The sequence below is a fragment of the Mytilus trossulus genome, chromosome 13 (assembly GCF_036588685.1).
Source record: "Mytilus trossulus isolate FHL-02 chromosome 13, PNRI_Mtr1.1.1.hap1, whole genome shotgun sequence".
Classification (NCBI taxonomy): domain Eukaryota; kingdom Metazoa; phylum Mollusca; class Bivalvia; order Mytilida; family Mytilidae; genus Mytilus; species Mytilus trossulus.
In genome coordinates this window covers 4,187,814-4,214,169 of record NC_086385.1, presented here as the reverse complement: position 1 = coordinate 4,214,169, position 26,356 = coordinate 4,187,814, and the positions used below count along the sequence as shown (strand labels likewise).

The 26,356-nt window shown below is 32.2% G+C and overlaps 1 protein-coding gene across 1 annotated transcript in view; it reads right to left on the bottom strand.

Moving 5' to 3' along the window:
* Nucleotides 1-2,529: 2,529 nt before the first annotated feature.
* The window catches only part of LOC134695347 (uncharacterized), a 39,667-nt gene continuing 15,840 nt past the window's right edge, over nucleotides 2,530-26,356 (bottom strand). The window contains exons 4-8 of the mRNA XM_063556571.1: nucleotides 23,831-24,027; nucleotides 21,551-21,578; nucleotides 20,894-20,953; nucleotides 12,230-15,265; nucleotides 2,530-2,663 (exon numbers count right to left, since the gene is read on the bottom strand). Of these exons, the coding sequence (XP_063412641.1) occupies nucleotides 2,530-2,663; nucleotides 12,230-15,265; nucleotides 20,894-20,953; nucleotides 21,551-21,578; nucleotides 23,831-24,027 (3,455 nt within the window). The remainder of the gene's footprint in view (nucleotides 2,664-12,229; nucleotides 15,266-20,893; nucleotides 20,954-21,550; nucleotides 21,579-23,830; nucleotides 24,028-26,356) is intronic.

The following is a 26,356-nucleotide window of genomic DNA, read 5'->3' as shown; positions in this document are numbered from 1 at the left end:
CTCTAGTGGGTCACAAATTGGTTAGTCACATTTATCAATCTCATCAGATTATACCTGTTTGTTTAATGCTTTGTCAATCTCTAGTGGGTCACGAATTGGTTAGTCACATTTATCAATCTCATCAGATTATACCTGTTTTTTTAATGTTTTGTCAATTTTCTGCCAATCTATTTCACGAACGAACAGTTTGTCCATTATTGCTATTTATACACATATGTATTTTACAGTACCTAATTTGTACTTGAAATTTAGATACTACAGATGTTTGGCTACTACCGTTACATTTTCAGCATTTTGAAATTTCTTCTATTTCAAATCTCTTACAATTATGATTTTCAAACATGGAATATTGTATTATTTCTGTACCAACATATTTAGTACAAATCAAGTAATGTAAAATACTAGTACCTACATATTACAATAATTTTAAAGTACAGAAATAGTACTAAAAATTAAGAGTAGATTTCCAGTACTACCTATTTTTAGTACAGAAATAGTACCTATGCAAACGTAGCTGTGTATCTTGCTTAGTTTTCATTGAGTAAATGAATTTAATATTTGCACACACTGGATAATGATCTGAAATGTTAATTGTTATTTCTAATATCATATGATGTAATATATTGTCACTAAAGTGCTCTGGGTTCAAGATATAATCAATTGCTGTACAGTCACTATCATTAGAGTGTATAAATGTATTTCAAACGTTCTGGGTTTTCAGCTTACATTCATTTATAAATTCAGAAAAATATTTGCTTCTTTTGTTATAAGAGGTGACCAGCAGGTTTTCATTTAAATCTCCCCTAATCATGATTATATGTGTTAATCCAAAAGTTCGTATAATTTCATACAATATATTCCTGAAATTCAGCAGTACTATTGTTTGAGCTTCTTCATGGCATATATATATAGATACAAGTAGTAATTTGCTACGATATTCCCGTACTGTAATTTCCTATCATGATTTTCTTGATAGAGGGTTGCTGCTCACAAGGATGCTGATAAACCAAGAGTTCCAAATGGTGAAGTCGAAATCATCCCTTCGTAAATTTAACGGACGCCATCACGAGTTGGTAGACCGTTATTGAATAACCGTTTCACAAATGATATCGGATATGTTCTCTACGTCGTAACTACAACCCCTTTCCCTTTCATGAATGTGACCTACCGAATTAGTTTATTTACCGGATTTGTAATCACATAAGCAACTCGACGGGTGCCACATGTGGAGCAGGATCTGCTAACCCTTCCAGAGCACCTGAGATCACCCCTAGTTTTTGATGGGGTTCGTGTTGTTTATTCTTTAGTTTTCTATGTTGTGTCATGTGTACTATTGTTTTTCTGTTTGTCTTTTTCATTTTTAGCCATGGCGTTGTCAGTTTGTTTTATATTTATGAGTTTGACTGTCCCTTTGGTGTCTTTCGTCCCTCTTTTGTTAGTGCTTCCTTTCATTTCGACGCATTGCATCCTTTCATTTCCTATAGGTAATGTGGTGATAAGATGCTTTAATTCTTTCTTCCATAGTATTGCGATCCCTCCGTATCCTCTCGGCATATGGGAAGGAGGCAGTGGATCTCTGTCATTCACTTATTTACCTATACCGATAAGGTTTTCATTTAATTCATTTGTTAATTTTAATTGGTAGTTGAATAACCAATGCTCTTGTAGCAGACATATATAAATTTCTGACAGTTTTGTGACATATATCTACACTATTTACGCTATCTACAATCTGTCAGTCATTTTGTGTACTGTATATGTGTCATTTAGCCTATTCGGTATTTCTGTTCTTTTTTGGACAAAAAATAATAGTCTGATGTTTTTGGAGTGGTATAAAAAATAGGTTGTCCACCTTTACAATTTGCCTTGAGGTAGCAAGGTTTTGATGCGATGGGACATTTAGCTTACATTTTTTAAATAAAGGTTTGTCCTGAATTGATCTCTGACTGAATGCTGTACCTCAGTTTTCTGTGACATTTTTGGCGAGGTAGAGCTGTATTGAACTGGGTTTACCTCAGAATTGTTGATTTATGAAGTATTAAATTGGTGTTGTTTCATATAAGGGTGGATGCTTTCACAGTGCAATGTTTTTGATGTTGGTGTCAAAGAGATATTTTCATGATTTCGTGAAATTGGTTGATCTACCTTGGAATTATTACTGATAGGCCCAATTAAATCTTTCGATCATTATTTGACAGCAATTTCATGGTCAATTGTTAATAGGACAAAGCGGGTCACTTGATCGCGGACACCTATAATGAGTTCGTCGGTTGAACTCTGTGTACAACTACTTTGCCGTTGTGAATTAGTTTCCTTAACCTGTTGAGTTGGTTGTACTTCTAGAATGGAGATTCTTCGGTTTAAAGTTTCGATAATCTGTTCAAGTTCAAAATTTATATTTTCTGCTTTGAATAGTCTCTCAAGGATATTTTATTTATCTTTTAAGTCCTCATTCATCATTGTCTCTTTGATTTTAATTTGTTCCTCCTTCTTTTTAAGTCTCTGTTCAAGCTGTCGTAGATCTTTTAATTAAGTAGATGGATCTTGCTGTCTGTCTGGCATTACTTGTTGTTTTCCTGGATTGTTGTTAAGAGGAATTGATGGACTACTCTGAATTGTACTCATAATCGGAGTGTGTATGGTCACCCCTGTACTTGCAGAATCTGAGATTGTAAGCAAGTATTCTTTTTTCAATGTATTAGTTTTTACTGGTTCGGAATTTTGAGGTAAAAAAATGTTCAAAGCAATTTGTTAATTTCTACCAAAACAGGCATAGCAAACATCTAAGTCAACATTGAAGCATCTAACATGAAATGGTTGACAACAGGTTAGGCAGGTCAAATTATCTGCTGTCAGAATATCAGAACAGGCTGGACATATCTCAAAAGTTTCATCTAATAAAATTTGTTGAGCCAAAGATGGTTGTTTGCTGTTTGTGGATTGAGTTATCAATTCTAGAAGTTAAAGTATCATTTAAAATAGCAGGACGTTAACTATTTAGTGATAAGTTATCTTTCCATCATTTAAATCATTAACACATTGTTGACATCCATATACAGCATTTCCGTCTTGTTTTTCAAGATGTTCAATTTCAGATTCAGAAAGTCTCTCTTATTTAGAGTGTACCCAATGGTTATTTTTACAAAAAAAAACAGCTCTGCTTCTACAGGTTATTTTGTATTTGTAGCCTTTTTCAATAGGATTTGCACTGTCGTTGTGTACAGTAGAGTTTTATTTGGTGTTATAGCCTCTCCATTGATAGAAGTCTGGCTTATGATTTTGTGCAGTTTGATAAGGTCTCTTTTTATAAAATTGCAAGCATTCTTTCCAAGTATTGAGCATTTGGTAAAATAAATATTGACTGTAAGGCATATATTCCCATTTTCACGAATAATGTACGTTTTTGCACTATATTTCCAGATTTATCAACAGATACATCTTTTTTAACATCACTGAATGTTTGTGTTGATTGAGAGTAGTATATCTCACGAGCATTGAAAAACGCTCAAACGTGACAGCATCTAGGTCGGCTGTGAAACCACCACCGGTGTGAATCTTGAATCTTGAATCTGATTGCGTTTTGCAGAATTCATTTTCTTTTCTTTTCAAAATATATGATTTTGTAAATGTGGCTTCCTTTATATCCAGATGTTGATTACCATAAGAAATAGTTGTAGACACGTCATGGATAATACCATCGTTGGAAAGCTCTATCACTACAGTTCAAAATATAAAAAAAGTAAAATCACAAAAATACTGAACTCAGAGGAAAATCAATTTGGAAAGTCCATAATAACAGTGCAAAATCAAATAACAAAACGCATCAAAAACGAAAGGACAAGAACTGTCATATTCCTGACTTGGTACCGGCATTTTCATATGTAGAAAATGGTGGATTAAACCTGGTTCTATAGCGCTAACCCTCTCACTTTAGTAACAGTCTCATCCAATTCGTTATATTTACATGATGTATTAAGTTAAACAATATATCGACTAGAATAAAGACATGTGAATGGGTCAGGGACAAATAGTGTGTCGTGGATACTACCACCTATGACTATGTGCCTTGCCCCAACAGTCTTTCTGAACATGTACTACGATCTTTTTTTTTCTTTGATTTTGAAGTTTTTTCGTTGTGGTAATGACTGACATCAACAGCAAAATTTGGAGATATATATAATGTCTCATTAGTTCGTCTTATCTGACCATTAAAATTTATAAACAACACAACGGGTACAACATGTGGAGCAGGATCTGCTCACCCTTCAGGAGCACCTTAGATCACCCCCAGTTTTTCGTGTTGCTAAGTCTTAAGTTTTCTATGTTGTGTCCTCTGTACTATTATTTGGCTGTTTTTTTAGCCATGGCGTTGTCAGTTTATTTTTTATTTATGAGTTTGACTATCTTTCGTCTTTCTTTCATACACGTAAGAAATTTAGCTTGCTATAAAACCAGATTTAAACAACCTTTTTCTAAAGAGAAAATGCCTGTATCAAATTAAACATGTTTAATTTTAATCATTCCCCCCCCCCCCCCCCAAGAAAAAATAAAATAAAATGTAATTCAAGTACAAAACATAGAACATAATTTTTTTTTGAACTTCTCCAAATTAATTATGGTTTTTAATTCTGCAGACTATTTCTTTTTCGGAAAATGCACAATTTCAGACTTGCTTGGATGGAGAGTTTTCTCATTGGCACTTATACCAAATCTTCCTATATCTATATATGCTATTGTCTGGTAACCAAATGTGTCTTCGGACGATTATAACGACGATGACATGATAGCTTTATACGACCGAAAATATTTAAAGGAGGTATCAATATGATCACATCACAAAAAAAAACACACTCGCGTGATGTACAAATACCGAGTCACGCCAAAAAAAATATAATGGACCAAACAGTAGACGTAAGTAATTTACAAAAACAAATAAAAAAACACTTCGAAAGGATAATAAACAATGTCAGTACCTACAATATATATAAAAAGACCACCATGTATTATTTTTGAAGCCGATACAGTCAACATTTATCAACAAGTTCTTGGTATCTTGCTATACAGGTTTTTTTTTAGAAAAAGGAATATACATTTTTTAACATAGCCATGGTTCATGAACTTTCTGTTCAGACACTGGTGACGACAAATACAAAGCAGCTTAATATCGATATAACAAGAAAAACAGTACTACATGTTTGAGGTTGTTTTTGTTACCTATGCAGACATCGGACTCAGACTTCTTTTAGACTGAGTTTTACTGTACGTATTGATATGTATTCCTTTATTACTTTAGGTTGAGATCTCACAAAACATGTTTAACCCCGCCGCATTTTTGTGCCTGTCCCAGGTCAGGAGCCTCTGACCGTTGTTAGTCTTGTGTGTTTTTAATTTTAGTTCCTTTATATGTCTTTGAGTTTGATATGACGTCTTTTTTCACTGAACTTGTACAGAATTTTTTAAAGGGCCAACCGAGAACCACCTCCAGCTGTTCTTTGGTAGGGTTGTTGTCAATTTGAAATATTCTCCATTTTCATTTCCATTTTCAATTTTATTGTTAGGCACTCTTACTTTGGTGTTTCATAAAGTGTTCAAAACAGTTTTGATTCTGTGTAGTATTATATAATTTGTTTGTTTTGCCTTTATGGTCACCAACAACCTCGTCATATAAAAAGTACAAAGTACTTGAAGAACTGTGTTTATTCCCTATGCATTTCCCCAATATAAGAAAATGTTTTGTTATTTTTTTCTCAATGTAGAGAATCGATGTCAGACGGTAGTCATAGTTGTTCTCGTGCTTCCTCATTGTTGGTTATATGTATGTAGAACACTATACACTATTGTTCAATGTAACATTGTGTCTTTCTAGATTTGGAGGATTTCAACTGGTTTATACATTTGACGGTGAATGTGAATGGGAAATGCCGATGTATAATTATTATACACAAACCTTTCGCGGAAAACTGTCAGGTTGCTGTCTCATTGAAGTTACCCAATTTATATTTATTTCATTGAATTTTGATTATGCAATTTAAAAAAAAAGAGGGTCGAAATATGCGAGTGGGATATGCAAACTCATAGATCGAAAAAAAGTTGACAACGCCATGCCTTAAATGAAAAAGAAAAACAGACAAATAAAAGTACACAAAACACGACATAGAAAAATAAAGATTTAACAACACGAACCCCACTTAAACAGTAAAAAACAAAGAAAATTCAGAAGTAATTATGTAATTGAGCGTTATTGTATTTCATAATGAGTGTTAGTTCAAATGTGAAAGCAATTTAAGGTTACAAGGTACCGGTATTATTTAACTAATTGCAAAAAAGGTATTTCTTACAGTCAAATAATAAAATATATGTGTTTATATATGGAACATCGTACAATAATGTTGTATTCTACTATTAAACACGAATATCTGTAAGTAAATACTATAATTTGAATTTCAATCATGTATATATCCACGAGTTCACCATTGTGTGTAATACCAATGTGTCATATATAGCACTATAAAACAAGAATTTAGTTTTAAAAAAAAACATTTAGTTAAGAAATTTGACCTTTTCGTTGCTTTTCGAATGATAAAAAGGACAATCTTTTAAAAAAACTAAAGTTAAAAACCTTCGTCTGGGATAAATGAACACAGTTGTATTTTTAAACTTAATATATTCTACAGATGTAATTGAAAAATGTATTGATGTAAAACAAAAGTATTGATACAAATAAAATTTTAATCTAAAATTCAAACAAATTATAAGTCAAAATGGTAATTTAATAGATACAGTATAAATCATTTTAATTGTATAGTCATAATATGAGTCAAAATGGTAATTTCAATATAACAGTATAAAACACTTATATCTTAAAGTCAAACTACAATTCAAATAGCCATTTAAATATATACAGTTTCTTAAAGTCACATGGTCATTTTATTACATACAGTAGCAAGCACTAATATGTTAATGTCAAACAAACTGTAAGTCAAAATGATAACTTGAATAGATACAGAATATCTAATTTATCATGTTTATATCTTATTGTCATACTATGAGTCATTCAAATGGTCATTTTGATACACACAGTATAAATCACTCTTATCTTAAAGTCATACTTTAAGTCAAATGGTCATTTTGATATATACAGTATAAACACTAATATATGAAAGACATTATATGCATCTTATGGTCATATATACAGTATAAAGCAATAATATCTAAAAGTCATACTAAACGTCAACATGGTAATTTAAATAGATACAGTAGCAATCACTAAAAAATAAAATTTATACTATACACGCAAGTGAAATGGTAATTGCCATATTATACAGTATAAAACACTAATATATAGAATTCATACTATAAGTCAGATGGTCATTTCAATAGATACAGTATAGAAAACTAATATATAAAAGTCATACTATAAGTCTGATGGTCATTTCAATAGATACAGTATAGAAAACTAATACATAAAAGTCATACTATAAGTCAGATGGTCATTTCAATAGATACAGTATAGACAACTAATATATAAAAGTCATATTATAAGTCTGATGGTCATTTCAATGAAAACAGTATTTAACACTAATATACGAAAGTCATACTACAAGGCAAATGGTCATTTCAATATATACAATATCAATCACTAATCTATAAAAGTTCTAATATGCATGTAGGTCAAATGGTAAATTCAATATATATACAGTAAAAACATATTGATATAAAGGTCAAACGACAAGTCGAAATGGTCTTTGGGAAATAAAACTATTCAACAGCAAATCAAGTTAATTCAAAGATTGACATTGACATAAATATTGATGAGATACTTGTACAAATATGAATCTAGCTTTTATTAATAGTAACTTGGTTTATAAACATAATTTCTACATTTACAAAATACAGAGAATAATGGATTCCACTGTTTCATTAAAAAAAATGCATTTGTTTGTAATACACTTATACATATATTATACGTTCAGGTATTTCACATCCAATTTTTTATGGAAATATTCTTTATAAAGCGCAAAGGTATAAGTATTCACCTCAAAAACTACCAAAACCTTTGAATAGACTTATTAAGAAGGGATATAGTTACATGTACGATACTGTTGTCAGGTCATTAAAGATTGCATATGTTGGCGTTAATATTGATTCACTTATAGGGTCTTTGCATCGGAACTAAGCACATTTATTCAAAAACCAGTTGTTGGCATGACACGGGTAATGTTCTACTCATATATGTTATGATGGTATGATACTAAACATCTAACAGGAAAGATTGTGCCTGATGTTCATATGATGAAATCATAATGTTTCAGTTAGTTTAAGTTTGGAGCTGGCTTATCAGTTAACTGCTAGTAGTCTGTTGTTATTTATGTATTATTGTCGTTTTGTTTATTTTCTTTGATTACATCTTCTGACATCAGACTCGGACTTCTCTTGAACTGAATGTTAATGTGCGTATTGTTATGCGTTTACTTTTCTTCATTGGCTAGAAGTATAGGGGAGGGTTGAGATCTCACAAACAAGTTTAACCCCGCCGCCTTTTTGCGCCTGTCCCAAGTCAGGAGCCTCTGGTCTTTGTTAGTCTTGTATTATTTAAGTTTCTTGTGTACAATTTGGAAATTAGTATGGCGTTCATTATCACTGAAATAGTATATATTTGTTTAGGGGCCAGCTGAAGGACGCCTCCGGGTGTGGGAATTTTTCGCTACATTGAAGACCTGTTGGTGACCTTCTGCTGTTGTGTTTTTCTATGGTCGGGTTGTTGTCTCTTTGGTACATTCCCCATTTCCATTCTCAATTTTATTTGAATTCAAAAATGATTTCATCATGTTTTACAAGTTGTAGAATTCAATTACAGTAGCACCTGTTAAACCTTAATCATAAACCTTTGTAAATTTGCAGACTAATTGTGATTTAACATGGTTCATGTATCTAATATGTATAAAATCAGCGGTTTTGCTTGATTTCAAAATCATAGTATTTTACTGTTACTAATGTAATACTATTGTTTATTACAATACAACAATATGAAAAAAGTAAAATAGCAAAAATACCCAATGCAAAGACAAAATCAAATTGGAAAGTCACTTAAAAATCTAAAAAAATAATGCTAGGCCACACCAAACAAATGCAAAACAACTGTCATTTTTCTAATTGTGTGAAGGAATTTCCTAATGTAGAAAATAGTGGAATAAAATCTGGTTTTATAATTAGCTTTACATCTTACTTGAATGGCAGTCACATACAATATCATTATAACACAGTGTGTGAACAAAAAAACATAATAGGGTAAAATGTCAAAAAAGGGTACAGCAGTCAATATTTGGTTGTTATCTTAATCACTATAAAAAAAACTCAACAAAGAAAAACAGAATGGCATATAGACAAAGCACATCAGAAAATATATAAAGACACTAATACATAAATGACCACAGCACAACAACATAGTGGCTTGATGCAGAAGTACAGAGCCACTCTAAAGTAATATAAACAACAATGAACTAAACTGTAAAAGTTAATTTCTTTAACAAAGACATAAAATAACCCTATAACACGTAATTAAGATAATATATGACTGTTTCTTACAAGGCATACACAACTGTATTTCACATATAACAGTGTATGCCATTATAATTACATTAGATGTAAGTTTCATTATAATACGTTATTCTGATTGGCTAACATGTTATTCCGTAAACAATTGCATCAGACAATAACATTTCTCATGCATGATGACACGAGGTCCCACAAAAAAGTGCACAGGTGAATTAAATAAAGCTGGATAAAAATCGTGTTTTCATGATTTTAGCTAAAAAAATGTAATTATAAGTATTGAATACTTCTTTTTGAAACTTTATAGGGTTGTAAAAGCGTTGACCGTGCGTACATTTTTAGAATGAAGCGCTTCCGCGCTTCATACAAAATGTACTTCGGTCAACGCTTTTACCACTTAATAAATTTACAAAAAGAAGCATTCAATTCTTAAATAAACAGTTAAGCATACAAGAATGCACTTTACAGATAACAGTGTTTGCCATTATAAATTAGCGCTGATTACAAGTCATACAAGACTGTATTTTTACAGTTTATGCCATAATAAAACAGTACGCTTGTATTTAAAAAAACCCATCATAAGCTAGTAATTACAATTAACATATAGAAGGTATATTTATATAACGGGTATAAAATCAATTGCATACAATAAATAAATATGCATATTATGACTCATTTTATATACTCCATACATGCATTGACCAATAACCTATACCCTGTCTACATACTGACAAATAACATACACTTCAAGTATATACCAATCACATACATTTTATATATAAACTGACTCGTTACAAGCATTCAGTTTCAGTTTACTGTTTTAGCAATCTCTGTTATTCAAAATGTACTCTAAATTTAGTTACAGATACACAATGTCGACGTGTTTTGTACACGTGTGAAGTAAAAGAGGTATTTTCGGGATCGCATACTGAATTTTGAAAATCTCATTATTTTACAAAACGGAATATTTAAAAACTAATGTTTTCATTATCACTTTCTTGAAACAAAATATTTCCTTGCTCGTAATATCATTTGTACATGATTACCAATGAGACAACTATTCATAAAAGTAAAATGAAATTGACGCCAGAAATGAAAGGCAACAGTATCAATTGTCAATGTTCAGTGAACCATGACATTAATATTTGCAACAGAATATTGCCTCATATTGGATACGGGTACTTATTCTCAATTTTAAGTGACCACAACTTCAAGGTATCTACAGTACAATAATACGGGACAGAAAAACAGTCGAATTGAAGGAAAAACAGACCAGCAGCAAATTGCCAATTTTCTATCGTAGGCAAGACATAGAAATGTTTTATCTATCTAATACTGGCCCGATTTTCTAGTCAAAATATTCGAACAAAATGTCAAACTGATCTTTAAAAAAATACAAAATCTTAAATACGAATATCCGAAAGTCGAACTATAAATTAGAAATATTTTTTCAATGCATACAATATGAATCATGTCTATCAGTTAGTAGTGTTAAAACATTGTAAACAGGAAATGCATCAAAGTAGAAAAATCAAGAACAACATTTACTTAATATGCATGAAAAAAATGTTGATACATTGTCTTATTGTCTCAGTTTAATTGATAGAATATCAAGAAATGTATGAACATATTGTCGTAAGTAGAATTAATGTATCAATGGAAATGTCAGTAAAAGATATCCATATTTCTATGCAGAATGACAAATAATGCAACCCCTTTTAGAGTCACACTGATACGTTCTCTGCTGATAGGCAACACTTAATTGCTGAATTATTGAAATTAATGTATATATTCTGTTAAAATTGTAATATTGTACAACTTATATTTTGCACAGATTGGGGGTTGGACTAAATTATACATTATAATACTAAGAATTATTAAAAAAACAACAAGCATTGTTATGGATATGATTTTAGTATAAGGAAAAACAATAAGATATCATTTAAACCATTCAGGTGTCCTTATTCCCAGTTTTTGACACCAGGAGAGTGGCACTTAATATTAGGTTTCAGTAGATTGATTGCAATTAAAGCCATTTAGCTGATTAATTTAGAAGATCAACGTTTATCGCCTGGTGCAATAAAAAAAACTTATAAGTTAACTCAAAACCCAAATATAAATTAGATTTTAAACAAACTTTCAGCCTGTACACAACACACATACATACAAAAAGATATAGTTGTGTTTATTACTATATACATGATATAGGACGGAGTTGGAAAATATGTTTGTTTATTTAATTTAAGGTTTGTGAAAAAAAATCAGCAGTTTTATTCAGATTTAAAGAGCAAATGTTTGTCAAATCTTTTCTTAATAACAGCCACGTTTATGAGTTAGTCACTTATTAAATACCATAACATTTTATAAAATGCATTAACAATTCCGTCTCCTCAATGGGATTTATCAAATTTCAACATTTCAACAGCCTTAATATTATAAAACGTTGTTTCCATTTCACCTTTTTTTGAGTATTGTCTTCACTTAGTTCATGATCTAGATGTTGTTACAGATTTTCTATGAAGAGTCTTGCATTTCACGTATTATTTTTTGTTGAAATTTTTTATTTATAAAATATTTACTTTAAATTTGATACTTGTATTTGATGATTTTTTTTTTTCAAGAAGTGTTACGATTCTCGTGTCCTGTGATTTACGGGCATAATCAAGTGGTGTCTTACCATTCTTGTCACACAAACTTACATCTGCATTCCATTCAAGTAATAGTTTTACAATTCCATAGTAACCTTGATATTTCAGTTCGGGTTTTTCATCATTTATATAGCCCAAAATGAAAGGTAAATTTGGATCCCAAAATTTGTTCATTGGTATACGTTTGGCAGGTATACAAAGTTCACAAGCAACATGTAACGGTGACTTTCCATCTTGTTGTTCACACTGAGAGACATCAGCATTTTTCTGCAGTAACAGTTTTACTGTATTTCTACGTCTAAATTTACAAGCCACATATAATGGAGACATACCACAACTGTTACACTTAGATACATCAGCATTATTCTTAAGTAACAGTTCTACCGTATCTTCATGCCCGCTTGCACAGGCAACATAAAATGGAGAATTACCTATATAATCACACTGAGAGAGGTCAGCATTGTTCTGAAGTAAAATTTTAACCGTATCTGTATGTCCTCCTGCACATGTGATAAACAATGGAGACTCTACTCGATTATTACACTGATTGATGTCAGCGTTATTCTGAAGTAACACCTTTACTGTATTTGTGTGTCCTCCTTCACAGGCAACAAACATTGGAGACTCACCATCCTCATCACACTGATTGACATCAGCATTGTTCTGAAGTAAAAGTTCTACTGTATCTTTATGTCCTCTTTCACAGGCCATATACAATGGAGATATTCCATCCTCATCACACTGATTGACATCAGCATTGTTCTGAAGAAACAGTTCTACTGTATCTTTATGTCCACATGCACAGGCCATATACAATGGAGATATTCCATCCTCATTACACTGATTGACATCAGCATTGTTCTGAAGTAACAGTTCTACTGTATCTTTATGTCCTCCTGTACAGGCCACATACAACGGAGATATTCCATCCTCATCACACTGATTGACATCAGCATTGTTCTGAAGTAACAGTTCTACTGTATCTTTATATCCTCCTTCACAGGCCACATACAACGGAGATATTCCATCCTTACCACATTGATTGACATCAGCATTGTTCTGAAGTAACAGTTCTACTGTATCTTTATGTCTCATTGCACAGGCCACATACAATGGAGATATTCCATCCTCATCACACTGATTGACATCAGCATTGTTCTGAAGTAAAAGTTCTACTGTATCTCTATGTCCACATGCACAGGCCACATACAACGGAGGTGTTCCATCCTCATCACACTGATTGACATCAGCATTGTTCTGAAGTAACAGTACTACTGTATCTTTATGTCCTCCTGTACAGGCCATATACAACGGAGGTGTTCCATACTTATTACATTGATTGACATCAGCATTGTTCTGAAGTAACAGTTCTACTGTATCTTTATATCCTCCTGCACAGGCCATATACAACGGAGATATTCCATCCTTACCACACTGATTAACATCAGCATTGTTCTGAAGTAACAGTTCTACTGTATCTTTATATCCTCCTTTACAGGCTACATACAATGGAGACTCTTTATATATGTTATATTGAGATACATCAGCATTATTCTCTAATAATAGTTTAGCTACAGCTGTATGTCCTCTTTCAGATGCCTTATGTATAGGAGAATTGCCTCTTTTGTCTGTTTTATTCACATTACATTTAACATTAACAATTAGAAATTCAACGATATCAAAGTATCCCCTTGTTGCTGATTCTATTAAAGGTGTCGTATTAAAGTGTTTCTTCTTATCTCTATATTCTAGTTCATCATAATTATTGTCTATAATGCAACTTTCTGTATCAAAGCTCTTTAATACTGTTTTTACATCACTCTTTCTTAAAAAGCTTAATAACTTATCTCTAAATGTCTGACTAATTAACTGTGCATTATTGAATGTGCTTGTAATGACATGTTTTGTTAAGTCGCATAACAGTCGTTCAAAATAATCTTCTTCTTGATCTTTCAATAGTACTATTAAATCATCCTTTTCTTGAATTTCTGTTAAAGATTCGAGGATGAAATGATCCTGAATAAATTCAGGAGTAGCATATTTCATAAAACATTCGGTAAGGTGTTGTCCACAGATTACAGCTGCCATTTCATGGATTTTGTCATGTATCATTCTGTACTCTGTGCCTCTCAGTTTGAAATATGTGCCATGTAATGTTGAAAAGCCAGCTTTTAAAGAATTTCTATGCCTCTCTTTGCTTAAGTCTATGTCAAATTCTTTGACAATGTGCTCAAGTTTGTCCTTTTTTTCCTTTTCTGACACTGATCCTAATTTAAGCCAATCTGTATCAAATCCATCGTTAAAAACAATACACAGAACAATAGCACAAAAATGTTCTTTGTTTGTATCAATAATTGTGATTATGTCTGTTTTAATACTGTCCAGAGGAGCTGTAAATAGTTTCTCCACTTCCTCACATGTTTTGTCTTTTGACAATTTACAAAGCAAGGGAAAGTAATCAAAGTTCTCCTTGACTTGTTTTATATTGTCAATTATGTCATCAGGAAGATACTTGTGCAGCATATGAATTCTTTCAGCTTCCAGCAGACACAACTCAGGTGATAATAAATTGAATACTTTTTTTGTGAACAATGCAATACGTTGAAACTGTGATTCTTTATTTATATGCAGTCTACAAGACAGCAGTAATCTTGGATTTGATATCTTGGAAACCGTGCCATCACTTATACTTCTAACATCTGTTTCTGCATCTCCAAATATTTTGCCCAATTTTTCTGAATAATCTCTCCACATCTGTAGTGTTTGTGTGTTGATTGTTTCCTTTCCACATATGTCATCTACAACAAACACTTGTTTTTTGTTTCTATTGTAATAATTCATTATGTCTGATGGTCCTGTTAACACTGGTATTATCTCATATTCTAAACTGTCACGTAAGTGTAACGCAGCATGATGTATGTTTGATGATTTACCACATCCCGAGCTTCCTGTCACAACAATACAGTTATGCGAGGGTAGAGATTCAAGTATGTGACGTGTTGCTCTGGTTTCCAAAAAGGTAGTTTGGTCTTGCTCCCATTCTCTTAATTCTTCGTCATGGTGAGCTGAAAAGAAAACAATTTGTACAAGCTGATGTCTGATTTGTAAATTAATTTGTTGTAATGAACTAAAGAAAAAAAAATTCTGATTGTAACTGACAGTTTTAAACCCATGTTTAGAGCATTGAAAAACAATGGCAATAACTTGAGAATGTGAAACAATACAACTGTCCATATAATGGATATTTCCCAGGGCCTTACTTATAATAAAATAGTTGATCAGCACTGATTTTGGAATTTCCAAGTGGCTGTTGATATAAACCTTTGTTATCAATTTAATGAAAATCTTTCAATAATTGTACACATGACTGAGTGAGAGAAGTTACAATGCAATTTTTCCTAAAAACCTACCACTAAATTCATCACACAATCTACTTAAGAAAAAGAAAAAAATATAAAATGTCATATATACTGCAGATGTGCTATTTGAGCAGTCAAATTGCATTGGCTGTATATTCATATGTCATATACAGTCCATGACCGTATATCATCTTGTTGATGGCAATGGGTTTCCGTAGAGTTTTATTGATGACGTCAATAAAACATACAGGTTCGCGGAAATTTAACGTCGTCCGCTTCAAAAGGAAATGATGTTTTTTACCCAAAAAACTTCATTTAGAATATTTTTAAGAGTTGCAGTATATAAAGTATAACCATACATTGTCTCGAAATATCAGTTTGTTATTTGTACTCGGCACAGCCTTGCTTTCTACCTGTTTCTAAGCCTTGTACAAATAACATTGATATTTCGAGACAATGTATGGTTATTCTATATTTATCATATTACTTTATCTGTAACAAATCTTTAAGAAAATGAATTATTTCTATTTGACCAGAAATTTTGTAATTAATAAGTATTTCATCAAAAATCTAAGCATCGGGAAAGTTAAACAAGAGTGCACACACTGAAATGTCTCGCCTTCTTTACTAATCATTGATAATATGTTGATAGTCCTAAGTATAAAGCTTTATTACAACTGTCACATAAACTCAACATTAACCAAGAAAACTAAACATTGACCAATGAACCGTGAAAATGAGGTCAATGTCAGATGAACCATGCCAGGCAGACATGAACAGCTAATAATTCCTCCATACAATAAATGTAGTTGACATATTGCTTAAAGTTTAAGACAAACAGACCCAAAACACAAAACTTAACACTGAGCAATGAACCTATTAAGATGAGGTCAAATAAACCTGCACGACTGAAATAACACTCATAAAATATTTCCATACACCAAATATAGTTGACCTATTGCATAAAGAATTAGAAAAAAAAAGACCAAAACTCAAAACTTTGCTTTGACAAATGAACCATGAAAATGAGATCAAGGTCAGATGACACCTGCCGGCTATACATGTACACCTTATAGTCATTACATACAACAAATATAGTAGACATATTGCATACAGTATAAGAAAAACAGACCAAAACACAAAAACATAAGAACCTTGCAAGTTACCCACATACCAAATATAGTTATCTTATTACTTATAATAAGAGATAATTCAACATAACAAAAAATATTTAACTCTTTTTTCAAGTAGTCACTAAACCATGAAAATGAAGTCAAGGACATTGGACGTGTGACTGGTGGAAACTTCATCACAGGAGGCCTCTATGTACAAAGTAGGAAGCAAGAAGGTGTTCCACCTTCTAAAATATAAAGCTTACAAGAAGTTAGCTAACGCCTCTGCCACCACCGTCAACCCCACTGCCCCCGCCAGAACACTATTCCTATGGCTCGACAAACTAGAGGCTCTAAAGAGCCTGTGTCGCTCACCTTCGTCTATGTGAATATTAAACAAAGGACGCAGATTGATTCATGACAAAATTGTGTTTTGGTGATGGTGATGTGTTTGTACATCTTAATTTACTGAACATTCTAGTTGCTTACAATTATCTCTATCTATAATTAACTTGGCCCAGTAGTTTCAGAGGAGAAGATTTTTGTAAAACATTACTAAGATTTACGAAAAATGGTTAAACATTGACTATAAAGGGCAATAACTCCTAAATGGGTCAACTGATCATTCGGTCATGTTAACTTATTTGTAAATCTTACTTTGCTGAACATTATTGCTGTTTACAGTTTATCTCTATCTATAATAATATTCAAGATAATAACCAAAAACAGAAAAATTTCCTTAAAATTACTAATTCAGGGGCAGCAACCCAACAATGGGTTGTCTGATTCATCTGAAAATTTCAGGGCAGATAGATCTTTACCTGATGAACAATTAAACACCATGTAAGATTTGCTCTAAATGCTTTGATTTTTTGAGTTGTAAGCCAAAAACTGCATTTTACCCCTATGTTCTATTTTTAGCCATGGCGGCCATCTTGGTTGGTTGGGCGGGTCACCCGACACAATTTTTAAACTAGATACACCAATGATGATTGTGGCCAAGTTTGGTTTAATTTAACCCAGCAGTTTCAGAGGAGAAGATTTTTGTAAAACATAACTAAGATTTACGAAAAATGGTAAAAAATTGACTATAAAGGGCAATAACTCCTAAACGGGTAATTGAACATTTCGGTCATGTTGACTTATTTGTAAATTTTACTTTGCTGAACATTAATGCTGTTTACAGTTTATCTCTATCTATAATACTATTCAAGATAATAACCAAAAAACAGCAAAATTTCCTTAAAAGTACTAATTCAGGGGCAGCAACCCAGCAATGGATTGTCCGATTCATCTGAAAATTTCAGGGCAGATAGATCTTGACCTGATTAACAATTTTACCCCATGTCAGATTTGCTCTAAATGCTTTGGTTTTTGAGTTATAAGCCAAAAACTGCATTTTACCCCTATGTTCTATTTTTAGCCATGACGGCCATCTTGGTTGGTTGGGCGGGTCACCGGACACAATTTTTAAACTAGATACCCCAATGATGATTGTGGCCAAGTTTGGTTTAATTTGGCCCAGCAGTTTCAGAGGAGAAGATTTTTGTAAAAGTTAACGACGCCGGACGACGGATGACGACGGACGCCAAGTGAGGAGAAAAGCTCACTTGGCCCTTCGGGCCAGGTGACCTAAAAATGACAGACTATGGATTATTAATGTATTCTTCTTATATAACATTTTCATTCAATCTTTAAAGAGATAATTATTAAGAATACCTAAAATAAATAGCCAAATTCAGGCTTTAAATTAAAATATTGTTTGTTTGCCCTTTACCGACCGATCATATCAATTCGTTCCACCTGAAAATCTTTTTTTTGTATTTACCAGCAAGATTTTATTTTATTTTATTTTTTCGTTCCTACCAAAAATCTTATATTTGTATTTCCCGCTCAAAACTTTTTTACAGGAATCCTCGGGTTTTATCTTTAACGTATAAGGTCCAGTCCATTTGGTGTCACATGAGCGTTTGACATGAACACTTGCATTTGAAGTTTCACAGCACTTGTTTGAAATCGATGTTGAACGCTTCCTGAAATCTTGATACAAAATGTATGACGTACGTTACTCTGTACCTTTATACTTAAAGAGCAGGGTTCATTTACAAAAAAGTTCGTTTGATACAAAATTATCAACGTCTGTACAAACTAATTTGTAAACGGACGTTGTATTCTTTGTAGGGATGGCCTTTTGTGATCCGCAGATCAGGATGATTATGTGAACGATGCCGCTTTATTATTTATATCTGAAATGAACCAAAGGTGACAAAACACTGTAAAGTGGAGAATATCTTGGAGTAAAATCGACAAGTTTTCCATACAGATCATTTATTAATGCGATGTGAAATACGTTTTGAGTTTTAAGTCTTGTAGCATTTTTTTTTGAAAGAAAGGCAAACACGGAATTTTTAACTCTAGGGACTTTTTTTACTTGTAATTGATGTCTGCCTGGACATATTTTACCAGTACAAAGCTATCTCTTACAGACAACCTTTAGTAATGCGTACAAGGTACGTAGTACAGAATATAAGTGCAAGTTCAAACTCTTCAAAATTCAAGGCATATAAACGTTGAAGATATGCGACACAGCTCTATATTTTGATATTTGAAAACAAAATAGTAGTGCATATACATTATCTTCACATTCTACGTGATATTTTTTTTTTCAAAACTAATAGTCCCAGAAAACATATTTGCTAAAACAAAACGGACAAGAATGACATTATGCAGATTTTGTATCTATAAAATAAAGTATTATACCTACCTGCCTACCCATGACAAATAATATACCGAGCCAAATTATTTTTTTGGAGAAAAAAACAAAATATTTTACCTACCTACCTACCCTGTTTCAAAGCATAGGGTCGGAAAAGGCCAAACAAACATTATTTTAATTTAGGCCTCATCTAAAGCCAACTTTGCCTGAGGGAGTTGAAACCTTAGTTTCTTAATAATTTTTAAATTTATTAACGGACAATTTTAAGCAGTGATCCTTATTAATAACATGTCAGTTTCAAATCACAAAGATTAAGAGATCAAAAAATTAAATTAAGGAGCACCCATATAAATCATTACATTTGTGTGCCAACTTAAATGGTAAAACATAGGTAAAATTCATTGATTTGAATCAGTATTATAATGGTATCAAACAATTAAGTTGAGAATGGAAATGGTCTGGAGGAAACAATAATTGAGAAAAAATTGTTCCTGTATCAAATATATCCTAACTAAACTTTTACTCTATATTTCAATTTCCTAGTTAATACTCTGTGGATGTAGCTTGATTTGTACATGGGTAACAACAAACAAATGGGCGACTAAAAACACTACATTAAAGCTTATTTCAGCTCTGAATGTGGATTGTGTTCATTGCACTGAATAAGTGACTTTACATACAAATGTGTAGTAGGAATCCACCAAGAAACAAAGCAGGAATCTACCGAGAATTAAAGATTCTAATTCCTTACCTGGATGTGGTTATACATTAGGTTTTGTTGGTTTTATAAACTTTGAAATTTGTTTTAGATTTTAATAATTAATTATTTAAATAGTTATATCTCCTGCAGCAGTTTTTTGTTATTTCGAATTGTATATTATTGTATGTTGGTTCTGAAAATTGAAACTGAAAATTACACACAACCTTCATAAAATACTTGTTTCATGATTGATTGGGTACTATTGTTTATAAACCTGCAATTTCTAACAGTTGAAGTTGAAATCATCCCTTCGTAAATTTTACGGACGCCATCACGAGTTGGTTGACCGTTATGGAATAACCGTTTCACAAATGATATCGGATATGTTCCTTACGTCGTAACTACAATCCCCTTCCCTTTCATGAATTTGACCTACCGAATTAGACTATTTACCGGATTTGTAATCACTTAAGCAACACGACGGGTGCCGCATGTGGAGCAGGATCTGCTTACCCTTCCGGAGCACCTGAGATCACCCCTAGTTTTTGGTGGGGTTCGTGTTGTTTATTCTTTAGTTTTCTATGTTGTGTCATGTGTACTATTGTTTTTCTGTTTGTCTTTTTCATTTTTAGCCATGGCGTTGTCAGTTTGTTTTAGATTTACGAGTTTGACTGTCCCTTTGGTGTCTTTCGTCCCTCTTTTTTTTCATATACATGTAGAGCACCGTCTATCTTTTATATATACATAAATATATAACAACTGATGCGCTGGCGTGATAATTGATAAGAGACTACAATTATGCATACCTCGAATATGTGGGGGAATATGATCTTCAACTTGTTTTTTCATTTCTTTCTTCAGGTTACCTGAAAATAATTCAGTTAATCAAGTAGCAATACATCAGGGTTTTTTTAAATAATTATATCTGTATTATGAAGTTCTTTCAATGTACTTTATAGCTCTTCTGTGTTTTGTTTGTTTACAGTGTTTTGCTTGTAATGACTTTTGATTTTTGAATTGTTTCAGAGTTTGTTATGTCAGTGCCTTTAACTGCTGAATTAAGAGTGTAGACTTCTGTTAATAAATTGATTTATACTTTGTAAAAAAAAGTTATTGCTGGTCATTCGTTGAATACTTATCAAATATGCTGATCTCAACAGTCCTGCCTGTAAATTATTCAAGATAAAATATAGGGTCATATGTTTTGAGAAGTTTGTTGTCTTTTTACATTAAATTTCTATCACAATCAATCCCTCTATATAGTTGTCAATCAGTGAATGTGATGTGATAAATATCTGTAACATTCTGTATAAATGTAAAGATGAAGAACAGCAATAAAAAAGGACTGTTTCTTTGTTTTTTGTGTCTTTTTTTTTATATGTATGTAATAATTTTGCATCATGGATGGGTAACCATATACTTTGTTGTAACTATTATATGACCAAAACAATTAATATACTCACTTAATGTTTCATCATGCTCATTAGTTTTCTGAAAAATAATTGAGTACTTTTCAGGACATTCAATTCAGAGCTATAACTCAAATGTAACTATAATAAAGAAGCAATCAAGTCAATCAGTGGTGCTGTTTAGTTTAGTGTTTGTGAGAATAAGTAGCAAAGGAAATCATAAATAGATAGAAAGGCAATACAATGTCAAAATAAACTAGATGTCTAAGATACAATATGAAAGGCATCACATTTAGACAATAAGAATATGTGTTTTGAATTAAAAATGTTTTGTATTGATATTTTTTGTTTAAGAAAGTTTTTCCCTATCTCCAGCATTTTACAAGAAAATAAGTAATTTTTAGTAACTATTCAAAATTGCTAAATATCATTTTCTGATTATTTTTTCTTCTACACTTTATTCTAATCTCCTTTAATTTCACAAACTGCAAACAAGTGCTTAAATCATTATTGAAGGAAAGGAAACTCATTCAAGAAATTGGGTGATGATTTTGACATGGTTAATAAATAACTATATCAAGCAGGGGTAAAAAAGGAATTGGAAAAAAAGGACACAAGTAGCTACTGCCAGACAGACAATTTTCTGGACAGATTAGGCCAACTAAAATTAATTAGTAGATTTTCATCCAAATTTTAAAAAAAAATAAGGTGGGTGGGAGGATTTTATTTTTTAAAGGAGTAGGTCCGGTAAGGACTCATTTTGGCCTCAAATTTCAGTTTCATCTGACGAAGGGTTTGGACCACTTTTTAAACACTTAAGTGTCTATTTCACTTGATTCAATTAGTTTATGTGAAAAATTTTAACTGATTAAGTCATTAAAAACGATCCGATTGAGGCTCAAATATGAAAAAATTCTCAAATATGCAAAAAAAAACGGCACTTTTCAGATGGTTTTTGGCAAAAATGAAAGTGGCCGCATCCGTGTTCATCCACAAACTTTATATATAGAATGTATTATCATAAAATACAACTTACATTGCAATATTATGGATGAACACGAATGGGGTCACTTGCGTTTTACATGTAAACCGTCTAAAACTATAAAATGATAGAATTTTGAAGATTTCAGTAATTTAGCATGACTTACTGGTGCTACAACCCGATACATGTGCATTGTATTGCCAAAAACAGACCATATTTATGTAGCAGAAGCATTCAACTGTCCAATAAAAAACTAAAAGTTTACATTTTAACAATTTTGTAAAACTGTTATATTTCTGGGCCAAAAGGGGCCTTACCGGACCTACTCCTTTTATTTCATATGAAACCCTTGTCACGAGTTCTACATACCGCGGAGTATATGCTAGTGGAAAACAAACTTGTATAATGTATATACATGCTGTATAAGGAATCCTACACTATTTTTTAAACTCTTAAATAAAAATCCCTGATTGACAACCACTGTAATACATGTAATTGCCGCTTTAGAAACCTATTTATAGTATACATTAAAAAGAAGATAAATGCTCTCTTCAGTTGGACTATTCCTACACTCAATTTATTTTGCTTTCTAAGCAATGGCTTGTAGTCCCCATAAAATCAATAAAATGTATTGGTACAATTGTATGCAACACAAGTATTATGAGTACAGAATCAAATGTTAACTGTTCTACGATTCTTGCGCTTTGGATATCATTCACAGTCCAAATTTCCAGACACAAAGTCATTTTATAAATAAAGAAAAAAAACATTCACTTGTAACTACCGCAATTTGCGTTCAAGGACAAGGTGTTTTACTCATAACTGGAATATTGCATGCCCTTCTCGTTATCAATCTCTATTCTCCGTAGATGATGTTGTCATCATTGAGCAGCAAAATATGTTGACCTTATCGTTTTTGTTAGATTACTCGAAGAAATACAAAAACGATTTGAAACAGGAAGTTATGAATGAAACGAAATTATCAATGGTTCCCAGTAACGGACATGAAAAAATCCAGAAATCATTTTTTTGTTAAATAAAAAAAAAAACGGAGCAGGACGATTTCAGAGGGGCGTACTGGATGAAAATCTAGCAATAAATTTTTAATTAGCTTTATTGCACTTTTTCTATCATGTTTTGATAGACCATGACTATCTATTTGCCAGCCTATTACTACGAGTTCTACATGTACATGATGTATATAATTATTTTATTGTACACCATACTGCTGAAGGAAACAAAAAGATGTATCATTTAATAGATTTCAGCTTTTATCTTTGTGAATTTCTAACTTTTAACTGACAAATGACTGAGTTACAATAGTTGCATATGTATTTGCTTATTTTACATACACTTTCTAAACTCTTTAATCTTTCCTCATGTTCCTCTAAACTGTTTACTAAGTTTGATAATTCTTTTTGCACTCTGATGAACTGACTGTCTGTTTCTGTACACAAAGTCTGTACATATCTACTAAGAACATGTGTCTGTTGATGAATCTCCCCCACTATCTCTAAACCAAGTGTTGTTCCACTCATGAAGTTTTGACCTGTAAAACAAGACTATTTGTTTGCATATTCAGACATGGATGGAGATTACCTGTTCCAAAAACATACTGATTACTAGCTTAGTTCATATTGCATGTATGTGTTTGATATTCACCAAAGTACCAAATTAAAGAACCTTAGTGAGCACGCTCACATACCCCACGTATTAGAAATTAAATAAGTGTAAGAAGAAAAAAATTGTATAAGAAAAATAAATTTTCTGCCAATATGCACATCTAAATAGTACATGTAGTATGTCCTTATTATCTACAAAATTTCATGAAAATCTGTTGTGTGGTTTCAAAGGAGTTGAGATGACAAACTGTTGCAGAAGTACATTGAAGCAAATAAGTTCAAAAAGTAAAATCACAAAAATACTGAACTCAGAGGAAAATCAATTTGGCAAGTCCATAATCACATGGCAAAATCAAAAAACAAAACGCATCAAAACAAATGGACAAGAACTGTCATATTCCTGACTTGGTACAGGCATTTTCAAATGTAGAAAAAAAAGAGGGACGAAAGACACCAAAGGGACAGTCAAACTCGTAAATCTAAAACAAACTGACAAAATGACGAAACTTGTAGAAAATGGTGGATTAAACCTGGTTCTATAGCGCTAACCCTCTCACTTTAATAACAGTCTCATCAAATTCCGCTACATTTACATGATGCGTTAAATAAACAGTCACAATTAATAAAATAGTCAAAATATGGGTACATCAGTCATCATCGTATAACAATTTTAAAAGAAACAATTTAACAGGACACAAAAACATCTACTATCTACGAACACATGGATTGATTTGAGTGTCTGACGTCAGAAAAATTATATACGTCACATAAATTTGTCGTTCAATGTGCATACAAACAAATTTAAAATTTACATAGGCAATGTACGCATACAGGGTTAAAAAATCAAAAGTATGTAAGAATAAATTACAGAAATAGACCGAGATTCAAACTAGTCCAAAAGTTATACGTAGAATTTATGAGAATCCAAAACTTTTAAAAGGAACAATTTAACAGGACACAAAAACATCTACTATCTACGAACTCATGGATCAATTTGAGTGTCTGACGTCAGAAAAATTATATACGTCACATAAATTTGTCGTTCAATGTGCATACAAACAATTTTAAAATTTACATAGGCAATATACGCATACAGGGTTAAAAAATCAAAAGTATGTAAGAATAAATCACAGAAATAGACTGAGATTCAAACTAGTCCAAAAGTTATACATAGAATTTATGAGAATCCAAAACTTTTAAAAGGAACAATTTAACAGGACACAAAAACATCTACTATCTACGAACACATGGATTGATTTGAGTGTCTGACGTCAGAAAAATTATATACTTCACATAAATTTGTCATTCAATGTGCATACAAACAATTTTAAAATTTACATAGGCAATGTACGCATACAGGGTTAAAAAATCAAAGGGGCGTAACTCCTAGAAAAAAAGTTGAATCACAATTTCTCGTCGATATGCACAACTACATAGTATGTCCTTATTATCTGAAAAGGTTTCATGAAATTCTGTTGTATGGTTTGAGAGAAGTTGCGATGACAAACTGTTGCAGTAGTACATTAAAGTAAATAAGTTCAAAGGGGCGTAACTCCTAGAAAAATAATTGAATCGCAATTTCCCGTCGATATGCACAACTACATAGTATGTCCTTATTATCTGTAAAGGTTTCGTGAAATTCTGTTGTGTGGTTTGAGAGGAGTTGCGATGACAAGAAACAGGACTGACGGACGGACTGACAGACGGATGGACGGACGGGTCAAAAACATTATACCCTTCGCAACCCGTTGCGTGGGGTATAATTATATAATTAAGGTAACAGTAAGCAGGTAGGTAAACTAGTTTTTAACCATCACAGAGAAAAAAAAAGAAACCATTCAAACACGATTACAATCTGCATTACCATACTTTAGATCCAGTTGCATCATCAAAATATCTTGGTGTAACCTTACAGTTAAATTTAGTTGTGTTATATCCATGATAAACATTCTTCAATGGACCTAACTTGCTTTAAACGGCTTTAAAAACAGATTGATTATGTTTTACAAATTCATTCATTGACTTATTGCAATTCAATCGCTAGTCCTTATACCAACAGAGTCTAAAATAAGAAAATCACATACACAAATTTAAAATGGAACAATCACTATGACAACATAATATCAAATGCAAACAAATCTTTTGGCATTCATGAAGAGAAACCTGTGCAAACCAATCCTTAGTGAGACCAAACTTGAATTTGTCTGTAGTTAATATGGGATCCACACACAATAGTAGCCTAGAAATGGTACAGAG